Consider the following 18,427-nt stretch of genomic DNA (forward strand, 5'->3'; position numbering starts at 1 on the left):
GGGTGCTGTAGGGAGCTGTAGGACACTGTAGGGTGCTGTAGGGTGCTGTAGGGAGCTGTAGGACACTGTAGGGTGCTGTAGGGTGCTGTGGGGTGCTGTGGGGTGCTATAGGACACTGTAGGGTGCTTTAGGGTGCTGTAGGGTGCTGTAGGGTGCTGTAGGATACTGTAGGTGCTGTAGGGTGCTGTAGGGTGCTGTAGGGTGCTGTAGGATACTGTAGGTGCTGTAGGGTGCTGTGGGGTGCTGTGGGGTGCTGTAGGGTGCTGTAGGATACTGTAGGACACTGCAGGATGCTGCAGCACGCTCTCAGGTCTCTGCTGGCACACGTGCAAGGTGAAGAAGGAGACCCAAAGGCCAACAGCACTCTGAACACAACACCCACCTTCCCAGCCCGGCGTTGTCATCAGCAACGGAGCAGCAGAAAGATTTGGGCTGGTGGGGACGTGGGGAGGCCTTGGGGACGGAGCAGAGCTGAGGAGCGCCGCCCCTCCCAGGCACCAGGGCTCTGCTGAGAGGAGATGCCGGTCCTGGGAACCCCCGAGGTGCCACGGCAGCGTGACAGCATCCCTCGTGAGCATTCAGTCCCCGCTGGTGGCAGATGCTCTGGGGCTGAATCACAGCATCGCCTGGGCTGCATCCTCCCCGTCCTCTGCCTCCACCCGTGGGCCGTCGCCCCACGGCAGCCACGCGCACAGCTGGGGTGCTGCACCCGCCCTGGGGATGGGGGGGAGGTGGAGGGGTGTTCTGAGAAGCCCCTTTGCTTTGCGTGGGGCAGAACGAGCTCTAAACGCAGCCTGGAGTCGCGCAGCCTCCGGGATGGGGAGCAGGGATGACCCCCATCACCTCCACTGACAGAGGGATAAAGGAGCAGGGATGCGATGCTCCACGTCCTCCTCCAGGGCAGACATCACGAGGAGGGGGTGGGGGGGCCATCAAAGACACCCAGCGCCACATGAGACCCCTCCTCCCCAAAGGAAACTGCCTCCCTGAGCGCTGCCAATGGGGCTGGAGCCACCCACAACCCCCAAAGCCCCATCCCATAGGACCCCAAACCCCCCATTTCTCTGCCCCATCCCAACCTCCCACCGGAGCTCATATTGAATTTCTCCTGGGGGATGAACTGCTCCCCCCCCTCCCCCCCCCCCCCCAGTACCCTATGGCACCCTACAGCTTCCTATAGCACCTCTCAGCGCCCCACAGCACCCCACAGCGCCCCACAGCATCTCACAGCGCCCCACAGCATCTCACAGCGCCCCACAGCACCTCACAGCACCCCACAGCACCTCACAGCACCCAGAGCTGTTTGTGATGGCGACCAACATCCTCAAAATCCCCAAAATCCAGGGGACGGACATCACCCCAAGGGCTGCATCCAAACAGGGGATGAAGATTTGGGCTGAGCAGCTCCATGACCACCACCAGAAAAGCTGTTCCACCCACAGCCCCTTCCCACGGGGGAGATGATTCAGAGGCAGCCCTGCAGGATGGCATCAGGGTGTAGGAAAGCTCAGCACGAAAGCGTGCAGCTTTGCTCCATCCGTCCCTTAGGGCCAACCATGGCCAAAAGAGTGAATTCCTCCTCCAGGGCTGCGCTGGGTTTTGCCCTCTGATGGAGGTAACGCAGATGGGTGGCAGAGGCTGCAGGAGATGGGGTAGGAAATCGGGTTTTTTCACCCCAAAAGTGAATCGCTTGCGGGTCTTGAGGCTGAGCTCCCATGGGTGCGGATGGAGCGGGGCCGGATGGAGGTGGGATCGATGCCCCGTAGGGTCACAGCTCAACCCTCCTTCTGACCACAGCACCCCATGGATCGTCCCGCAAAGGGGCGAAACTGCCCCACGTAGCACCAGCATCCCCTCTTATCCCCCCCCCCAGCCCAGTTCTCTGCCCCTAATCCTACAATCCCCCCAGAAGCAGCAGAACAAAACTCTCCATCCATCCCAACACTTTGCTGAGATTCCCAAAGAAAAGGTCAGTTATGGCTCTGCTCCACCCCCCCCCCCCTTCTCCCCTCCTTGGGGGGGGTCACCAACCCCAAAACCACCCATGGCCCCGGTGCCCCCAACGATGGGGGGGTTGGGGGGCCCTAAAACAGCATCCGGGCCCAGGGAGGGTTGGGAGGGGGTTCAGCTGGAGGCTGAGAGGTGTGGGAGATTTGGGGCTGTGTTGGGGTGCTGGGACCTGGGACCCCTTAAACGGGACTGGGAACCCCTCAGACCTGGGATCCCTTCAGATCCAGAACCAGCCCAGATCAGGAACTGGACCGGGATCCTCGCAGACAGAAATCGGGATTGGGAGCTCCTTCAGAACGGGGCTGGGGGCCCCTCAGCCCTGAGACCCCCCCTCAGCTACAGAACCCCCTTGGATTGGGCTGAGATCCTCTCAGAATGGGACCAGAACCTCTCCGAATGGGACCGGGACCCCCTGAGACCGGGACCAGGACCCTCATCTCTTCAGGTTGGGACTGGAATTCCTTCAGATGGGCCAAGACTCTGTCAGATCGGACCAGGAACAGAATCAGAACCGGGATCAGAATGAGGATCAGATTCAGAATCAGCATCAGGTCTCAGATCAGAACCAGAACCAGAACCAAGAGCAGGATCCAAATCAGAATCAGAACCAGGACTGGGACCGGGACCAGGATCAGACCAAGGCTCAGCACCAGGACCCGGATCAGAACCAGAACCAGGACCAGGATCAGACCCAGCATCAGCACCAGCACCAGGACCATCCCTATATCAGATCCCCCCCCTCACCCTGGGACCAACCCCCCCCCCCCCCACCTTCAGCCCACGGATCGCAGTGGGGGGGGGGGTGGTGATGCTGATGGAGGCAGCCCTTCCAGCACGGTCGCGTTTACCCGTAGAGCGGGGAGGTGATTTGGGGGTGGGGGGGCTCACACACACACACACATACATCACCCCCCCCCCCCCCCCCCAACTTCCAACCCCCCCCCCGGCGGGGCCGAATGGTTTCTCCCTGCGCTCTATTTAAGCCGCGCGGTGCCGCACCGCCGCCAGTCCGCGAGCAGCGCCCGGTGCGGGTGGTGCTGAGCGCTGCGCTCCGGGTCGGTGCGGGATTTTTTTATCCCCCCCCCCGCTATGCCGCCCACCGCCCCCCCCATCGGCATCGTCCTGCTGCTCATCCTCGGAGCTGCCGAGGGGAATCTGTCCCGAGATGGTGAGTGGGGGGGGATTTAAAGGGGGGGGGGTGTTGGTGATGGAAGCTCTGTGGGGGCTCTATGGGTTGGGGAGGGAGGAAGGCTGGGAGGGGGGGGTATTGAGGGGGGGGGGGGGGGGGGGGGGGGAGGAATAACGGAACCATTCCGTTATATGGGTCAGCCCCGCAGGTGCGCTCCGCCCCACAGCCCCGCCCCACAAACAGCCCCGCCACCCGCGGGAGCGCCGGTGCTGCCCCATAGGGCCGGGGGGGGGGGTAAAGGGGGGGCTCAAGGTCACGGTGCTGCCGCACGGTGCTGTCCGTTAACCCCCCCCCCCCCCTCCTCTTTTAACCCCCCCATCTCCATCACCGCGTACCGCCCGGGGCGGGGCCGGGGCGGCGGAAGGTTCCAGACAGCCCCTCCCGGGGCGGGTGGGGCTGCGGGGGGGTGGAGGGGGGGGGCACGGCGGGGTGGACCCCCCCCCCTTCGTCCTCCCCCCCCTCCTGCCCCCCCGCCGCCTTTAGGGGTGACATCGTCTGGGGGTGATGGAGGACCCCCCCCCCACCTCCTGTGTGTGTGTTTATGGGGGGGGTGATTTTGGCATCGTCTGGGGATGGAGGGGGGGGGGAGATGATGGTGGGGGGGTGATGGTGGTGGCATCGTCTGGAAATTGGGGGGGTTGGTAGAATGATGGTGACACTGTATGGAGGGGGGTTGGGGGGAGGTGGGAATATTGATGCTCCTATGGGGTGGGGGGTGATGGCATCTTCTGGGGGGGGGGGGAGCAGAAGATGGTGACCGCCGTGGGGTGGGGGGTGGTGGAGGCGTCGTATAGGAACTGAGGGGGGGGGGGGAGTTTGTAGAATGATGGTGACACTCCTATGTGGGGGGGTGGCTGGGGGGGAGGTGGCGATATTGATGCTCCTATGGGGTGGGGGGTGATGGTGATGGCATCTTCTGGGGGAGGGGGGACACAGATGATGGTGACACCCCCCCCCCCCCCCCCCTTCCCGTGGGGTGGGGAGGGGCGATAATGGTGACATCCTCTGGAGATGGGGGGGGAGGGGGCTGATGGTGACACTTATATGGGCTGTGTTTGGAGGGGGGGGGGGGACCATATTGGCAGCCCTGAAATGATAGCAGTGACATCTGCAGATGGAGGGGGGGGGGACAAATGATGGTGTGTCGTCCCGTCCCGTCCCCCCCCCCCCCCCCCCCGCCCTGATGGGGGGTGATGGTGGCAACCTCTGGGGACAGAGGGTGGTGGTGAGACGCTCAGAGTTTGGGTGGGGGGGAGGATGGGGGCACGACGATGGCAGCTCCATTCAAAGGGCACAGTGACAGCGGTGACATCTCTGTGGCTATTGGGGGGGGAAGGGGACCTTGGATGGGGGGGGGGGGGGGGGATGGGATGATGGTGGCACCCACTGGTGGACATTTTGGGGGGGGGGGGGGGGGACAATAACACCGCTGTGGGGTGGGCAGGATGGCAATGTCACCCCTCTGCTTTTGGGGATGGGGGAGGGATGACAATGACACCCCATGGGTGGGGCAGATCTCCCCCGTTCTTAAAGATGGGGACCCCCCCCTCTCTCATTTAGGGATTGGAGGGGGGGGGATGGGATCAGTTTTGGGGGGAGGCATCAGCAGGGATGGCCGCTGTGCGCTGTGATGGAATCCGCGCATCCCAGGGGTGCCCTCACACAAAGGCTGTTGGCCCCCGTTGGCAATGAGGAGAGCGACGTCTGGGGTCACGGAGGGGGGGTTTGTTTGGTTTTTATTCCCCCCCCCCCTTTGTTTTGGAGCCAGGCTGCGCTTTGGGGGGGGGGGGGAGGGGTGTTTTTGATCCCCATGTTGGGTGCAGTCGCTGCTGCTGCGTCTTTGGGGAGGTGGGAGGGGGATGAGGGGGGGGGGGTCCATGTTGTGTCCCCACTGCTGTCCCTGGGCCGTAGGGGGTGGCTGTCACCTGCAGCATCATCATGGGGGGGTTGGGGGGGGGGGTGTCTGTGGCTCCTTTCCCATCGCATGAGACCCCAAAGCAAATTGTTGGGGCTTCATCCCGGTGTTGGGGATGATTGGGGGCTGAGGTCCCATGGGGTCCCTGGGCTGAGGGGGGGTGGCTGTCACCTGCAGCATCACCATGGAGGGGTCAAAGGGGGAGGGGGATTTGTGGCTCCGTTCCATCGCATGAGACCCCAAATGGGGCACGGCTTCATCCCGGTGTCGTGCATGGGGCGATGATTGGGGCCGAGCGGGAGCCCTGATGGAGTTAAGCCCCCATGTGGTCCCTGGGCTGCGGGGGGTGGCTGCCACCTGCAGCATCACTGCTGTGGGGGGGGGGGAGCTGGGGGGGCCAACGGCTCCGTTCTCATCCCATGAGAACCCAAACAATGATTGCGTGGAAGCATCGGAAGCCTCCCGTCGTTGGTGATGCAGGGGGGGCCGAGGGGGAGCTTCGATGGGGCTGAGCCAGAGCCTCAGCGGGGTTGAGATCCCCTGCAATCCGGAGCTTTTGGGGCTGATGACACTGCAGGATTTCTCTCCCAGCTCTCCGTTCCCCGACGCACAAATAACGACCCCCAAACCCGACCTCGCACCGCAGCCGCCGCTCCCGCATGGATCTCCCATCGGGGCTGCTCTGCACATCGCTGCCCTGCGGGCCTGGGCTGAATTCTCCCCCGCAGTCATTCCTCTCCCTGGAGCTGTGTGAGCCTTTGTTTGCACAAGGCCCGTGGGAGATGCTGTGTGCCAACGCCAGGCTTGGGGTTTTTCCACCCTGGGACGCACGGCGGCTGTTGGCGCCCCTCGGTTTGGTGGCTGCGGGTCCCGGCTCTTTTAGGGACGGATGTCAACGCTGTGCTCACCGGGATGACCCTGGAGATGGGACAGCAGGAGGGTGGAGGTGTTGGCATCCCATATGGGACCCCAGGGATGCGTGGATGGGGACGGAGCCCCGTCGCTGAGTGCTCCAGCACTCGGAGGGGTCCCTCGGTGTGGCAGCGCCGTTCCCTGGTGTGTTCACGGATGCCCCCCATCCCTTCCCAAAGTGGGAGCTGAACAACTCCTGGCACCCCGTTACGGATGGTTCCCTGAGGCTGGGAGATGAGTGGAACCCAACCACCCATAGCAGAGCATCCGAGCGGAGGGGAAAAGGCAGCGCTCAGCGGGTTTGGAGACAATGGCCCGGGATTAAAGGCTGCAGAGCTGCTCTGCTGCATTGCCAGACAGTGAGGGGATGCCGTAATCCCTCTGTTTTTGGCACTGTCCAAAGCGTGGAGTGGGGTGGGGGTGCATCTGTGTAGGGTTGGATGTCCTGGAGGGGCGACCCAGGGTGCCGTGTTTGGAGCATCTCCATCCCAAACCCCTTTGGAAGGGATGCAGGAGGAAGGAAGGGACGGCTGCCCAGGATTCCCTACTCGTGTTCTCGCCTCTCCAGGGGTGTTGGAGGGATGGGGGTGGTTACATCTGGGAGTCCCCTGGTGCTGGCACGGCCCTCTGCCAGATGGAGGAATGTGCATTAAGGCTCACGCTGCTGTTTGTTTGTGCTGGGTTTGCTTCTAACCTGGTTTTACCCCGACGCGGAGCAGCACGCAGCCATCCGGGTCCTGGCAGGAAAGCGACGACCCCAAGAGGGAGCGTTGGAGGTGGTGCTGCAGGACCTGCGGTGCTCGTAGGGCACGGTGCGATCAGGGGGGTGCAATGGGGAGAGCGGTGCCCCCTGTGTGGGCATCGGCTCCGTGGGACCCCCGTCTCCTTGCCTCCCTTTGCACCCCCACACCCAGCCCCATCTCAGGGTCTCTGCTTCAACGCTGCACCCCAGGATGGGGACGGCGAGCAGCGGCTCCCCGCTGCCTTTCCTCGCCCAGGGGGCAGCGCGTTTCTCACTGTGCTTTCGGAGCAGCGCAGTGTGGGACCCCGTGGGGGCACTGCAGCCCCACAGATCCGTCTGGCAGAGGCAGAAGCTCCGGGGGTCAGCGATGCTGCGCTGCTCGGATCCCGGCGCCGCGGCACTGCGCTCGCTGGGCAGCAGAGATCCTTAAAACAGAACTGTCAAAGCAAAGAGCTCGTTTCCTTGGCGACGGTCGGAGATGGGAGCGTTGTTTTTTAGCTCCTGCCCCTCGGGCCGAGTGGTTTTTGGCTGTTTGTTGGTAAATGGGAAGGAGAACCCCTGGGGGGAGAGGGGGGGGGGGTCACCCCTCCCCAGGTATGGGGCGGAATGGGGGTTGTGGGAGGCTGGGGGGGGCGGTGGGATCCTTCCAGTGGAGTGTTCTGAGGGGGGAAATTCAGTTGGAAATGGGGAAGAAGAGAAGGGTGCTTTGTTGGAAGCCCACGAGGTCCATTTGGGCAGAGCTTGGGGCCAGCTGTGGGGCAGGAGCTGTTAGGGCTGCTTCCAACCCAGCCTGCGGTCCGTTGTGTGCAAAAATGGGGAGGGGGCTGCTGAGGTGACCCATGGAACAGCCGTCACCGTGGGGACCACGTTGTCCCAGAGCCTACATCAAACTGTGGGGCTGTGGGGCAGGTTGGGCTGCTGACCCACAGGAAGAGCCCTGGTGCCGTGGGGTGACGATGAGAGGAGCCTCCTGCGGTCCCACAGCTCCAGCTGCTCTCCTCTTCAGCTGCTCCCGCATCGATCTGTGGATGCGTTTCAGCTTCTTAACCTTGACCTGATGTCACACGTGGCCAACAGCTCCCACCTCCCCACCGCAGCACAGGGGCCCCGCGGTGCCCACAGCACGACCCGGCTCTGCCCTGCCGCTCTCAGCGCCGCGAGCAGCCCTGCCAAACTCCGAGCTTCCACCTGTGGGGATTTGGGCTCTCCTTTGCTTTGCCCTTTCCTGGAAGCCGAGTTCTGCGCGTCTGCCTTCGGAGGAAGGATAAAAATCGCGGCGTTTGAGGTCAGGTTGGTTCAGGTCGCGCTTGAGGGCGCTGTGGCTCTGCGGGCGCTCGTGGGGACGCTGGGTTTGCTCACCTCTGCCTCCGTGCCGCCGCTGGAGCTCACCCTGCGCCGCGAGGACTCACCCGCTGCAGAGCTGGGAATCGTGCGCAGCTCCGTCTATGCGTTCCGAGCTGCCTGTCCGGGGCTGTTTGCCTCCATTCCAATGGACGTTCCGTTGAATCCGTTGCTCCGTGCGAGGCTGGGATGGGAAGGAAGCTGCCAGAGGGACATTTTGGCACCAAGAGATGCAAACTGGGATGGATCCGGTCCCCTTCGCTGCGAAGCAGAACTTGGGAGCCTTCCCAAAGCACCCGCGTGCCAGAGCCCCTGCGGCAGCCCGTGGGGACGGTCCGAAACTGCCGGCACCGCTCTGAGCCCGGAGCTCCATCTGCTTCCTCCCCTCCCGCTGCCCGCACGGCGCGGAGCCCCACGTCGGTTGCGGGCCGTCGGAGCGTCGCTGCCGGTCGAACAGCAGCGGGCGGTGCGGGACGGCGCTGAGGCCGTGCGTGGAGCAAACGGGGTCGGCGGCGGCACCGCGGAACGAGCGGGGATGGGGGCGGCCCTCAGCGAAGGCCCTGGTGCAGGAGGAAGGCTGCGAGGAGGAGGAGGAGGAGGAGCGGCGCCGAGCAGATGCGTCGAAACCAGGGCAGCTTTTCCTCCTCCCATCACAAAAGCTGGAGTGTGTGGAGCAGCCTGGAAGCCGGGCTGCGGGCATCCCAGGCTGTGGATTCGCGCTCGGCTCCAAACGACCTGAGCGGCAGATGTCGGAGCTGAGCGGTTTGGGATGGATTTTGGGGGAGCTAAGAGAGGTGGGGACGCTGCTTTTGCCGCTCGTAGCCGGGATGGCAGCGCCCTGCAGAAGTGCAGAGGTTTCATTAACGAAGCACTGATTATTATTATTATTATTATTATTATTTCCTGGAGCGTTTCTCTGGGTTTTGGTGCTCTGGGGGCGCAGCCGGGCTGCCTTCTCCCCCCCGAGGGTCCCATCCGGCTGTCGGGATGCCTTCATTGCCGCAAAACTGCGTCTCCCACCACCGCGGTCGGGCGGAGGAGGAACGTGGAGCTGAGGATCTGCTTCCCCCTCCTGGAGACGTGCGAGAGGAGCGCAGAGCGCCGTGCCGGTGATGGGCGGCGCGGGGCGAATGGGCGACGTCGCATCCGTGCGTTTTTGCCACCCCCAAAATCGGACCGGGATTTTTTTTTGGGGGGGGGGGGGAAGCTGTTGGGACCCGGCGCGGAACGCTTGCAGCTGTCGGGGTGGAGACGCGCTGCGCTGAGAGCTGCCGGATTCGGGTGCGATTTCAGCGTCCTCCTGGCGCTCGGTGTCCCCGTGCTGCGCTCCCAGGGATGGCGGAGCTGAGGGGCGGGGACGAGGCTTTGTCCCCATTGCTTTGGATCGGGAGGGGGAGAAGCTCGCGGGTCCCCGCGGCGTCGCTGTCCCTGTTCTGTCAAAGGCCCGACGGGTTGCAGCCGTGCCGGGTTTTAACGAAGCCGTGGCCGCCTGCTGCGCCGAGCTGTCGGTGCGGAGGCGATTGGGGACGTGGGGCGGCGGGGGAGCCCCCCCCCCCCGGGGCAGCCTATGGAAATCCAAAGGGGGATCCGGTGCTCAGGACAGGGGTCCCGAGGTTGGGGTGCAGGGGAGGAGCAGCGGGGCTCTGCTGTTGCTCCCCGGGGGCAAAGCGTGGCGGTGACCCCTGGTGTCGTCACGGGGATGGCGGTGACCCCGCGCCCTCGTGCTGCAGTCGATCCCCTCCCCAGGTTAATTCCTTAATGAGGCCGGCGCTGTGGCAGGTGATGGTAATTGCGTTAATTGAAAGGCTGGGTCTGTAGTCTGCTGTGTGGGCGCTGCGCCCCGTCCTCGATGGGAGTCGGAGTGCTTTGAGTTTGGATAACAGCGGCTTGGAGCGGCCTAATCCCTTAATGAACAAATTAAAACAAGCCGACTGCCATCACCCTGCCCAGAGGAGCAGCACTGCTGCTGTCCCAGGCCGTATCCCCAGGGTTGGGGCTGGAGAACCTCCTGAGGACTGCGCTCGAGTGAGCTGGAGCCAAACTGGCTGCAGATGGAGGGAGGACGAGCGGCGGCACCAATAAAGGCCCACGAGGATGGAGGTGGGAAGCAGAGGCCCTTCAGCAGCTGAAAACCCCAGCGAGTGCAGAGGAGCGGAGTTCCATCACTGTGATGTAGGAGCATCAGCAACCCAGGGACGGAGCCTTGAACCCTGGCAATGGTTTTCCATCCAGATTTGGTGTCTTTGCAGTATTGAAGTTCTCGTGTGTTCCGAAGCTGCTGTGGGATTCACGCGCTTTCCAGCCTGGAGTTCATTGCGTCGTTAAGGTTGGAAAAGACCACTAAGATCCTCCAGTCCAACCATCGGCCCCCCTCCTCTGTGCCCACTTATGGGGTCGCTGTGGTTGGAAAAGAGAAGTCATTCAGCCCAAGCACCAACCTGTGTCCAACCACAGAGCCGTCAGCTCGACACCAGCCTGGGAAGCTCGGCGCCCTCGTCCCCCTGCCCTGCTCGGCCCTTTCTGTCCCTTCCTGCGACGGCTTTGTGGAATTTACAACATCAGCAGAAGAAAACATTTCCCTCTGTCGTTCTGGGCAGAAAATGGAGAAATTCAGTCTGCTTCTGCTAAGGGGAGCTGCTCCCAGCCAGGGAGAATCGCACGGGGAAATGGGGCCGTGAAATGAGGATTGCTCACAGGGCAGCCTTGAGGTTGAGCCCTAAATACGAGTGCTGAGATGTAAGACAACGTTCCACAGAGCCCCACATCCAGCATGGGATGGAGGTTGCGTCCGACCTCCAGGCTGGGCAAGCTGACATCTCCCTTCCCCGTGGGGCAGCACGGAGCGGCGGCCGTCCCAAAATAGCCGTCCTTGGGGCAGCTGGGGTTATCTGATCCTCCTGCTGCTCCTCTCTGCCCTTGGGCTGCTTGGCGGCGATGTCTGCGCGAAGGAAACGGGGGTTGGGAGGGATGTGCGGAGCCCAGGAGCCCGTAGGATGGATACGGGGCCCAAATTTGGGGGGTGAGAGCCCGAGGCGCCCTCCCTGAGCTCTGCTCTCTTGCGTGCAGTGAGCCAACCCACGACGTCGGATGAGACGGTGGTGGCTGGTGGCACAGTGGTGCTCAAGTGCCAGGTGGAGGACCCCGATGACTCCTCGCTGCAGTGGTCCAACCCTGCCCAGCAGACCCTCTACTTTGGGGAGAAACGAGGTGTGTGCGCAGGGCGGGCAGAGGGGAGGTGGATTGGGGGCGAAGCTGGTCGTCCATCCCCACCTACGGGGAGCGCGGCGGCGTTTTCGCTCACCCCTTGTCGTCCCCTTGTCGTCCCCCAGCCCTACGAGACAACAGGATCCAGCTGGAGAGGTCCACACCCAACGAGCTGACCATCAGCATCAGCGACGTGGTGCTGTCGGATGAGGGGGAATACACCTGCTCCATCTTCACCATGCCCGTGCGGACCGCCAAGGCCCTCGTCACCGTGCTGGGTGAGCAAAGGCCCCCACCGACCTCCTCTCCGCGTCCGCCCCGTGCGCAGGATGCCCCCCACGTGGCCTTTTAGCTCTTCTATCCCACATCCCCGCCCTGTAACGCATCCTCGCCATCGAATCATTAAGGTTGGAGAAGAGCCATCGAGGCCAACCGTCAACCCGTTCCCACCCATGGAATCATTGGGGTTGGAAAAGACCCCCGGGGTCATGGAGTCCAACCTTCAACCCGTCTCGTGTTTCTTCACCTCCAGACAGCAGCACACGCAGAGCTAACGGGTCGTTGTCTTTCTCACCTCTTCCTCTCCCAGGAATCCCTCAGAAACCCCAAATCTTTGGCCACGAGCAGCCCATCGACGAGGAGAAAATCGCCCGGCTCACGTGCCGATCCTCCGGCAGCAAACCTGCAGCGCAGCTCCGGTGGAAGAAGGGCAACAAAGAGCTGAAGGGTGGGTGATGGGGGCTGGGGGCACCGTGGGGGCACCGTGGGGTACTGAGGTTTGCCCAGCGCCGGACCACCCCAGCTGCCCCATCCCACTCTCCTGCCAACGATGGGATGTGGCTGGGCGTCCTCTGCTCAGCATCGGCCCCAACCCTCTGTGGGGACGTTGTGAGCGTCACCCCCCAACACCCCCCTGTCCCCACAGCTGAGGGCACCGAGGTGGTGGAGGACTCCAATGGGAAGACCTTCACCGTCAGCAGCCGGGTGGAATTCCGGGTCACCAAGGAGGACAACGACGCCGAGGTTACCTGCACCGTGGACCACGAGTCCTTGCAGAACTCCGAGAGGTCAACCACACAGAAGCTGCAGGTCCACTGTACGTGGCGTGAAGGGACCGGAGGCCACCTGGGGAAGGGGATGGGGCCAAGGAGAGGTGGGAGAGGCGGGGGGGGACCTCGCAGTCATCGCACGTGGCCCTGTGTCCGCACCAATGTGGGTCCGATGTGGGGGATGCTGCGCGGTGTCGCCTCCCCTGCCCATCCCTGCCCCCCTGGGACCTCCCTGTCCCCATCATCCCGTGCCCCTCTTGTCTCCATCTCCCCCAGTCCCACCTCGGGGGCAGGATGGGGGATGTGGGAGCTGATCACCCGTGGACGCTCTCACACCGCACCCCCGGCGTGATGGTGGGGGGGGGATATGGGGCAGGGTTTGGGGTGCCAGCTATGGGGACGGGGCAGCTCTCTCACCCCACTGCTCCCCTTCCAGACAAACCAACAGCGAAGATCGAACCGCACCCGCAGTACCCAAGGGAAGGAGAGAAGCTGCAGCTGCAGTGTGATGGGCAAGGCAACCCCGTGTAAGGACCCCCAGCTCTCCCCACCGCCCCCTTCCCACGCATCCACACGCCCCAAATCGCTGCTTACCCCTCCCTGGGGCTGGGGGTCTCAGCTCTGAGCCCCTCTCCTCCACCCCCCGCGATGCTGTGGGGGCGACGCAGCGGTGCCTGAGCCCATCCCACCCCGCAGCCCCCAGGAGTTCCTATGGGAGAAGGAGGGCAGCGACGCCCCGCTGCAGCTGAGCTCCGACAGCATCCTCATCTTCCCCTTCCTCAACAAGAGCGACAGCGGCACCTACATCTGCACGGCCACCAGCTCCATGGGCAGCGTCATCGCCAAGTACAACCTGGACGTCAGCGGTACGGCGGTGGGGTGAGGGGGGGAGGGAGGGGGTCGTTGTGGGGGCACGGCTTCGGCCCCACGGCTTGGAGCATCCCCTGCTGCATCCAGGCGGTGCCTGCGCCGCGCCGAGCTGTTGGGGTGCAGAGCTGAGCTCCCATTGCTGCCTCCTGCTGCCCTGGCCGCGCTCTGCTCGCTGTCGCCGTGCCCCACTGCGCTGCGTCTCCCCCTGCCTCGTGGGGTAGCTCTTTTCCTGAGCTTCTAGGTCTGGATTTGGGGTCATCCTCCTTTTCTCCATCATCCTCTCATCCTCTCCTCGCTCTCCACCAGCCTTGGACTTTTCCATCTTCCAGCACCCCTCCTGCTCTGGCTTTTCCCCTTCCCTCCCCTCTTGTTTTCTTGCCCCCAACCCCCTCCTTCCCCTTTGAAACGGCTGTGGCTGACAGGAGCGCATGGCAGCGATGCGTCCCACCCCACACGATCCATCCTCAGCAGCCCCCTGCCTTTGCCCACCCCATGCCCCCATCACCCCTGGTGCAGGGTCCCACTCCTGCACCCACCCATTGCCCACCCACCATCCCCCAGGATGCCCTGCGCCCCCCACTCCGCTCCATTGCCCACCTCCCCACCCAGCGCCGCATCCAGGCATTGCTTTCTCCCATCCTCAAATCCCCAAAGCCACTGGGCTCTTGGGCACCATCACCAGAGCAGCCCTACGGCCCAGCCAGCACAGGTGGCACCCAGCGCTGGGTGACCCACGCAGGAGGGTCCCATGGGTCCCTCATGGGGCTGCTGGCAGGTAGGACACTGCAATGGTGTCCCCGATGTGACCCAGAGGCATGAAGAGAAATGGGGTGGTGGAAAGTCCACCCCTGCCAGGGTCCCAGCCTCTGGGCTCTGTCCCTGCCGGGGGCTGATGGCTGTCCCTGTGTTTTTGTCGTCCTCCCCAGATCCTTCCCAGCTCCCCACCCCACACGTTCACTCCACTCCAGCCCCTCCGCCAGGCCCTTCCCAGCCCATCTCTCATGCTTCCATGGCCACCGCTTCATCCTCCACTCCAGCTCCCATCCAAGGTACCGTACGCTCCATTTCTGTCTCTTTATGGACCCGCTGCTCCTCAGCTGGAGACGATGTCAGGAGGACGGTGGCCCCGTGCAGGGTTAGGGACGCTTTGCCACGTGCCCAGCCAGGCTCTGAGCCCTGCTTGGTGGCATGGGGACAACACGATCCTCCCTGTGCTTCCATCCCATCGCATCGCCGCTGCCGTGCGAACAGCTCTGGTGCCCCCACATCCGTCCATCTGTCCCCCCCGTGTCCATTCTCCTCGTCTTCCCCCGTTGTTTTTTCCACCTTCTCTTTGTCCGACGTCCCCTCTGAGAGTTGCCGCGGCTCCGTGCCCCCACTGCGCACCAGGGGCCGGTGGCAGCAGAGCCATCGTGCAGCGCTGGTGCTCACAGCAGGCAGAGCTTTGCCCATCTCCAGGTCACCACCACTGCTTTCCCCCCACGCTGCTTCACCCCGGCTCCATTCCTCCCCACCTTCTGCCTCCTCAGCGCCGCGCTGAGCTGGAGCCGGGGCGAACCGCAGCATCCCCTCCCCTCTCTCTGCTTTCTCCCCCTTCCATCTCCTGGGCAGACGCCAGTCCGGTGCCGTCGACTTCCAGCACTTACCACGCGGTCATCGGCGGAGTGGTGGCCGTCATCGTCTTCCTCCTGCTCAGCCTCCTCATCGTGCTGGGACATTACCTGATCAGGCACAAAGGTACGGGGATGCGGGACGAAGGGAGGCGACAGGCAGCGGAGCCCCCCCAAGGTTGGGTTCAGGGGCCGCTCTTCAGCTCCGTGCCGACCTCGAGCTGCCCAGCTCCACCTCCATCCCCCACCTCCATTCCTCCTCCTCTCCCCTCGATGCGCCCTCAGCCCCGCAGCGCCCCACCGATCCATTTCCCCCTTTCTCCTCTCCCTCCCCCTCCCATCATTTCCGCCTCCCCACCCCTTTTCCATCCCCCCCGGCAGGTGTGTGCATAAGACACGGGGAGACCATCACCGCCAGACCGCAGCAAAACCCACCCGAGGTGGTGATGTGTGAGTAAGAGCCCCCCATCCCCACCCCGCCTCCTCCTCCTGCAGGAAAACCTTCCGAGGGAACAGGGACGGAGGGTCAGGGTGGGCAGAACCACGCAGGAGGGCCGTTGCCGTTGTTGTAGAGCCGACAGCATCGGCTGCTTCGGGCAGCCCGGTCCCCAGTGGGGTTTTTCCCCCAGGCAAAACCCGTTTCTTCCATTTCAGGCTAAGGCCGAAGGATTTCTCCCAGCCACGGTGGCCCCATTGTGCCACCCATCCCGCGTCGGTGACGCTGTCCCCTGTCCCTACAGGCACCTACCTGACCCACGAGGCCAAGGGCTCCGATGACGCTCCGGATGCCGACACGGCCATCATCAACGCGGAGGGCGGCCAAGCGGGCGGCGACGACAAGAAGGAATATTTCATCTAAAGGGCGTCGGAGAGGGTGAGAAATGGAGCCAGCGAACCCCGATGGAAACGGAAACCAGACCACAAACCCCACTCAACCCAACAGATTTACTCTCGTGCCCGGCACGGGCGGACGGATGGACAGACGGACGGAGGGATGGCGGGACAGAGAGCAGAGAGCGACCGGCTGAGATGTGATGATGCTTCTTGTTGAACTTGTACAAAACGTTGTTACTACGAACAGCGAAAGCCCCGTTTGCTTGCTTGCACCTCCAACCCCGCGCCCGGCGCTCGCGCGAAACACAGACCAAGCAGTGAGTGAGCGACGTTCCTTCTTCCTTCGGACCTTTGCTTCGGTTTCGTGGCTGCTCTTTGCTTTGGGCCCTCGGTTGGGGTGTCGGGCTGGGGTCGATGTAGCTCTTTTCCTTTCGTTTCTCTTCCGTTTTGGGTTTTCGTTTTTGATGCCCGAGGATAAAATCAGCTCCGGGCTCTGCGTCGTCGGTGCTCCCACCGAGAGCTGGGACCTCCCCGTCGTCCCCGGTCCGTAGGGATGGGGTTTGCTGTGGACCCCCCCGCATCCCTGCCCTGATTTTATCCTTGCTGGTCCTCATCCGACAGCGTCTGCTGGGGAGGCGAGCTGCCCTGGTGCCGGCGGTGTGTGAAGGGGCTGAGATTCCAGGGTGGGAACTGCCGAAGCCTCCGGAGATGCTGGGAGCTGCCGGGCACCGCGGCCGCCCCCGTTCCCATCCAGTGGGAAGGGGGGAGAGGGCAGGGTTTGTGGGGGGCAAATCGAGGGGGGGAAAAAGAAAACAAAATGAACGAAAATGCCCCAGTTTGCAAATTCTCAGATTGGAGACGTCAATTCAAACCATCTATTGAGATGTTCAGTGCTGGGCCATCGCCAACACCTCCTCGGTGGCCCCCAGGAGCCTCCAGAACGGTGTGTTGGGTCCTGAGAGTGACTCGTGGTGCAGTGGAGTCGGCCCGATCCGTGCCGCACGCCAGGACCAGCAGCTCTGCACCCCAGCAGCGATGTGATCTGTGGGTTCCCTGCTCCAGCTGCTCCTCAGGGCTGCCCCTGTCCTTCCCGGCCCCTTCCCATGGTTGGTGCTGAGCTGGAAGAGGCCTCGTTGGCTCCAAGGGTGGCCCAAAAACGTTTGGGTTTTGTATCCTGGTGGCTTGGGGTCTCCAAAGAGGTCTGGTGGGCACTTGCCCAACCTCCAACCTGGGGAGAAATCACATCTCTTCCAAGCCAGGTGGGAACAAGAAGCTTTTTTCCAACCTCTCCATCGCATTGCTGGGGTCACCGTGCTCCCCTCAACCCCACATCTATAGGGCCAGCCCTCCTCAGGTGCTGGCATCGCATGGTCTGGATAGGAGGGGCCCGCAGGAGCACCCCGTTACATTTTGAGGTGCCCAGAGGAGCTGAGCCTTTGGTGCAGGAATGGAGTGGGGTGGGCAGCCCCATCTCTGAGGTAAAGGAAGAATTGGGTTCCTCCACCACAGAGCGTGGGGTGGAAGTGCTGCTCCCACCCAGACGATGAGGAGCGGAGTGGTGGATGGGGACGGGGGCCGCCATGGCTTGGTGGGAACAAGAGATGTGTCCGCAGCACACGGCTCTGTCACTCCATCAGCTGAGCGCCGGGTGCCTTGGAGGGGGATGCACAAAGCCGTCGCCACCCCCTGGTGAGGAAAAACCTGTGGGTTCCTCACTGCCATTCCTCCCCTTCCGTCTCCTTGGAGGAGGACGTTGGCCATGGGTCCCAACAGGAGGAGGGTGTTGGTCACGGGTCCCAAAGGGAGAAGGATGTTGGCTGTAGGTTCCAACGGGAGGAGGACGTTGGTCCTGGTCCCAGTAGGAGGATGTTGGTCACGGTCCTGGTAGAAGGAGGACGTTGGTCATGGACCCAAAGGGAGAAGGATGTTGGCCATGGGTCCCCATGGGAGGATGTTGGTCATGGTTCCCCATGGAAGGAGGATGCTGGCCCTGGTCCCAGCGTTGTCACCAGAGGTCACGCTGCCGACACGCTGCCGTTCACTTCACTGCACACACAGAGCACGCACAGCACGTGGGTTTCTCCGAAGGTCTTCCCCATCCACTCTCCATAGGCTCAATTCCTTCCAACGAAACGCGGCGCCGTGTTTTTAAGTACGGTTTCATCTCACCGAACGTCACCACGGTTTCGGATCGTCCTGAAGGTCCGGGAGGGATTTGGGTCCCCAGAAAAAAGGGCTGTGGGGATTTTGGGTCAGGACTCAGCCATGGAGCGGTGGGGCCGTGGTTGGACAGCCCCCACGCGAGGGGTGGCAATGGGGACACAGCTGGGGACACGGCGTCCTGCAGGAGGTGACACTGGGACTGTGCCCCTCACTGCTGGCACCCAGTGGAGCTTTGCAGTGTCACCACATCCCCGGTGTCCCCTCCCGAAGCACGAGGGCTGCATTGGCCCCATGGCCACCGCGTGCCACCAGAGCACCGGGACGGGGACGCGGGGCACTGAACTCTCAATAGACCACGAAAGCCATATTAGCGCGGAGCTCTGAGCGCCGTGGGGCGGCCGTGGGGCGGAGGACGGGCTGTGTTGTTGTGCTGTGTTCTTGTATGTACATAAAGGGAGACAACGAACGTCGGTGTTACTTTATAACCTTTCTAATATCCTGTGCTAATCTCGGAGAAATAATCCTATGAAATATATCTGGATTACACACCTTCACCCGCCTGCTCATCTCTGCCTCCGCACGTGGCCT

At 63.2% G+C, this 18,427-nt stretch overlaps 1 protein-coding gene and 2 long non-coding RNA genes across 4 annotated transcripts; 2 read left to right on the forward strand and 1 right to left on the reverse strand.

Moving 5' to 3' along the window:
- The first annotated feature begins 3,095 nt into the window (after window positions 1-3,095).
- CADM3 (cell adhesion molecule 3) lies at window positions 3,096-16,235 on the forward strand. 2 transcript variants are annotated; one of them, XM_052705473.1, is made up of 11 exons: window positions 3,096-3,178; window positions 11,176-11,316; window positions 11,439-11,591; window positions 11,903-12,040; window positions 12,239-12,409; window positions 12,799-12,889; window positions 13,059-13,228; window positions 14,844-14,969; window positions 15,224-15,292; window positions 15,583-15,716; window positions 15,786-16,235. In XM_052705473.1, exons 1-10 carry the CDS (start codon window positions 3,100-3,102, stop codon window positions 15,699-15,701), a joined length of 1,257 nt encoding a protein of 418 aa, XP_052561433.1. In that variant the 5' UTR covers window positions 3,096-3,099; the 3' UTR covers window positions 15,702-15,716; window positions 15,786-16,235. The 2 variants fall into 2 exon arrangements, with proteins under 2 accessions (XP_052561433.1, XP_052561434.1); XM_052705474.1 differs by lacking the exon at window positions 15,224-15,292 and having other exon boundaries at window positions 15,583-16,235.
- On the reverse strand, window positions 9,664-11,182 carry LOC128092038 (uncharacterized). The gene is made up of 3 exons (XR_008211617.1): window positions 10,804-11,182; window positions 10,548-10,698; window positions 9,664-10,412 (listed from the first exon to the last, which is right to left on the reverse strand). It is a non-coding gene; the product is annotated as an uncharacterized LOC128092038 (long non-coding RNA).
- A 617-nt stretch (window positions 16,236-16,852) lies between the features above and the next one.
- LOC128092037 (uncharacterized) lies at window positions 16,853-18,393 on the forward strand. The gene is made up of 2 exons (XR_008211616.1): window positions 16,853-17,544; window positions 17,657-18,393. It is a non-coding gene; the product is annotated as an uncharacterized LOC128092037 (long non-coding RNA).
- Window positions 18,394-18,427: the final 34 nt, after the last annotated feature.

The sequence above is a fragment of the Tympanuchus pallidicinctus genome, unplaced genomic scaffold (assembly GCF_026119805.1).
Source record: "Tympanuchus pallidicinctus isolate F22 unplaced genomic scaffold, pur_lepc_1.0 scaffold59, whole genome shotgun sequence".
NCBI classification, from domain to species: domain Eukaryota; kingdom Metazoa; phylum Chordata; class Aves; order Galliformes; family Phasianidae; genus Tympanuchus; species Tympanuchus pallidicinctus.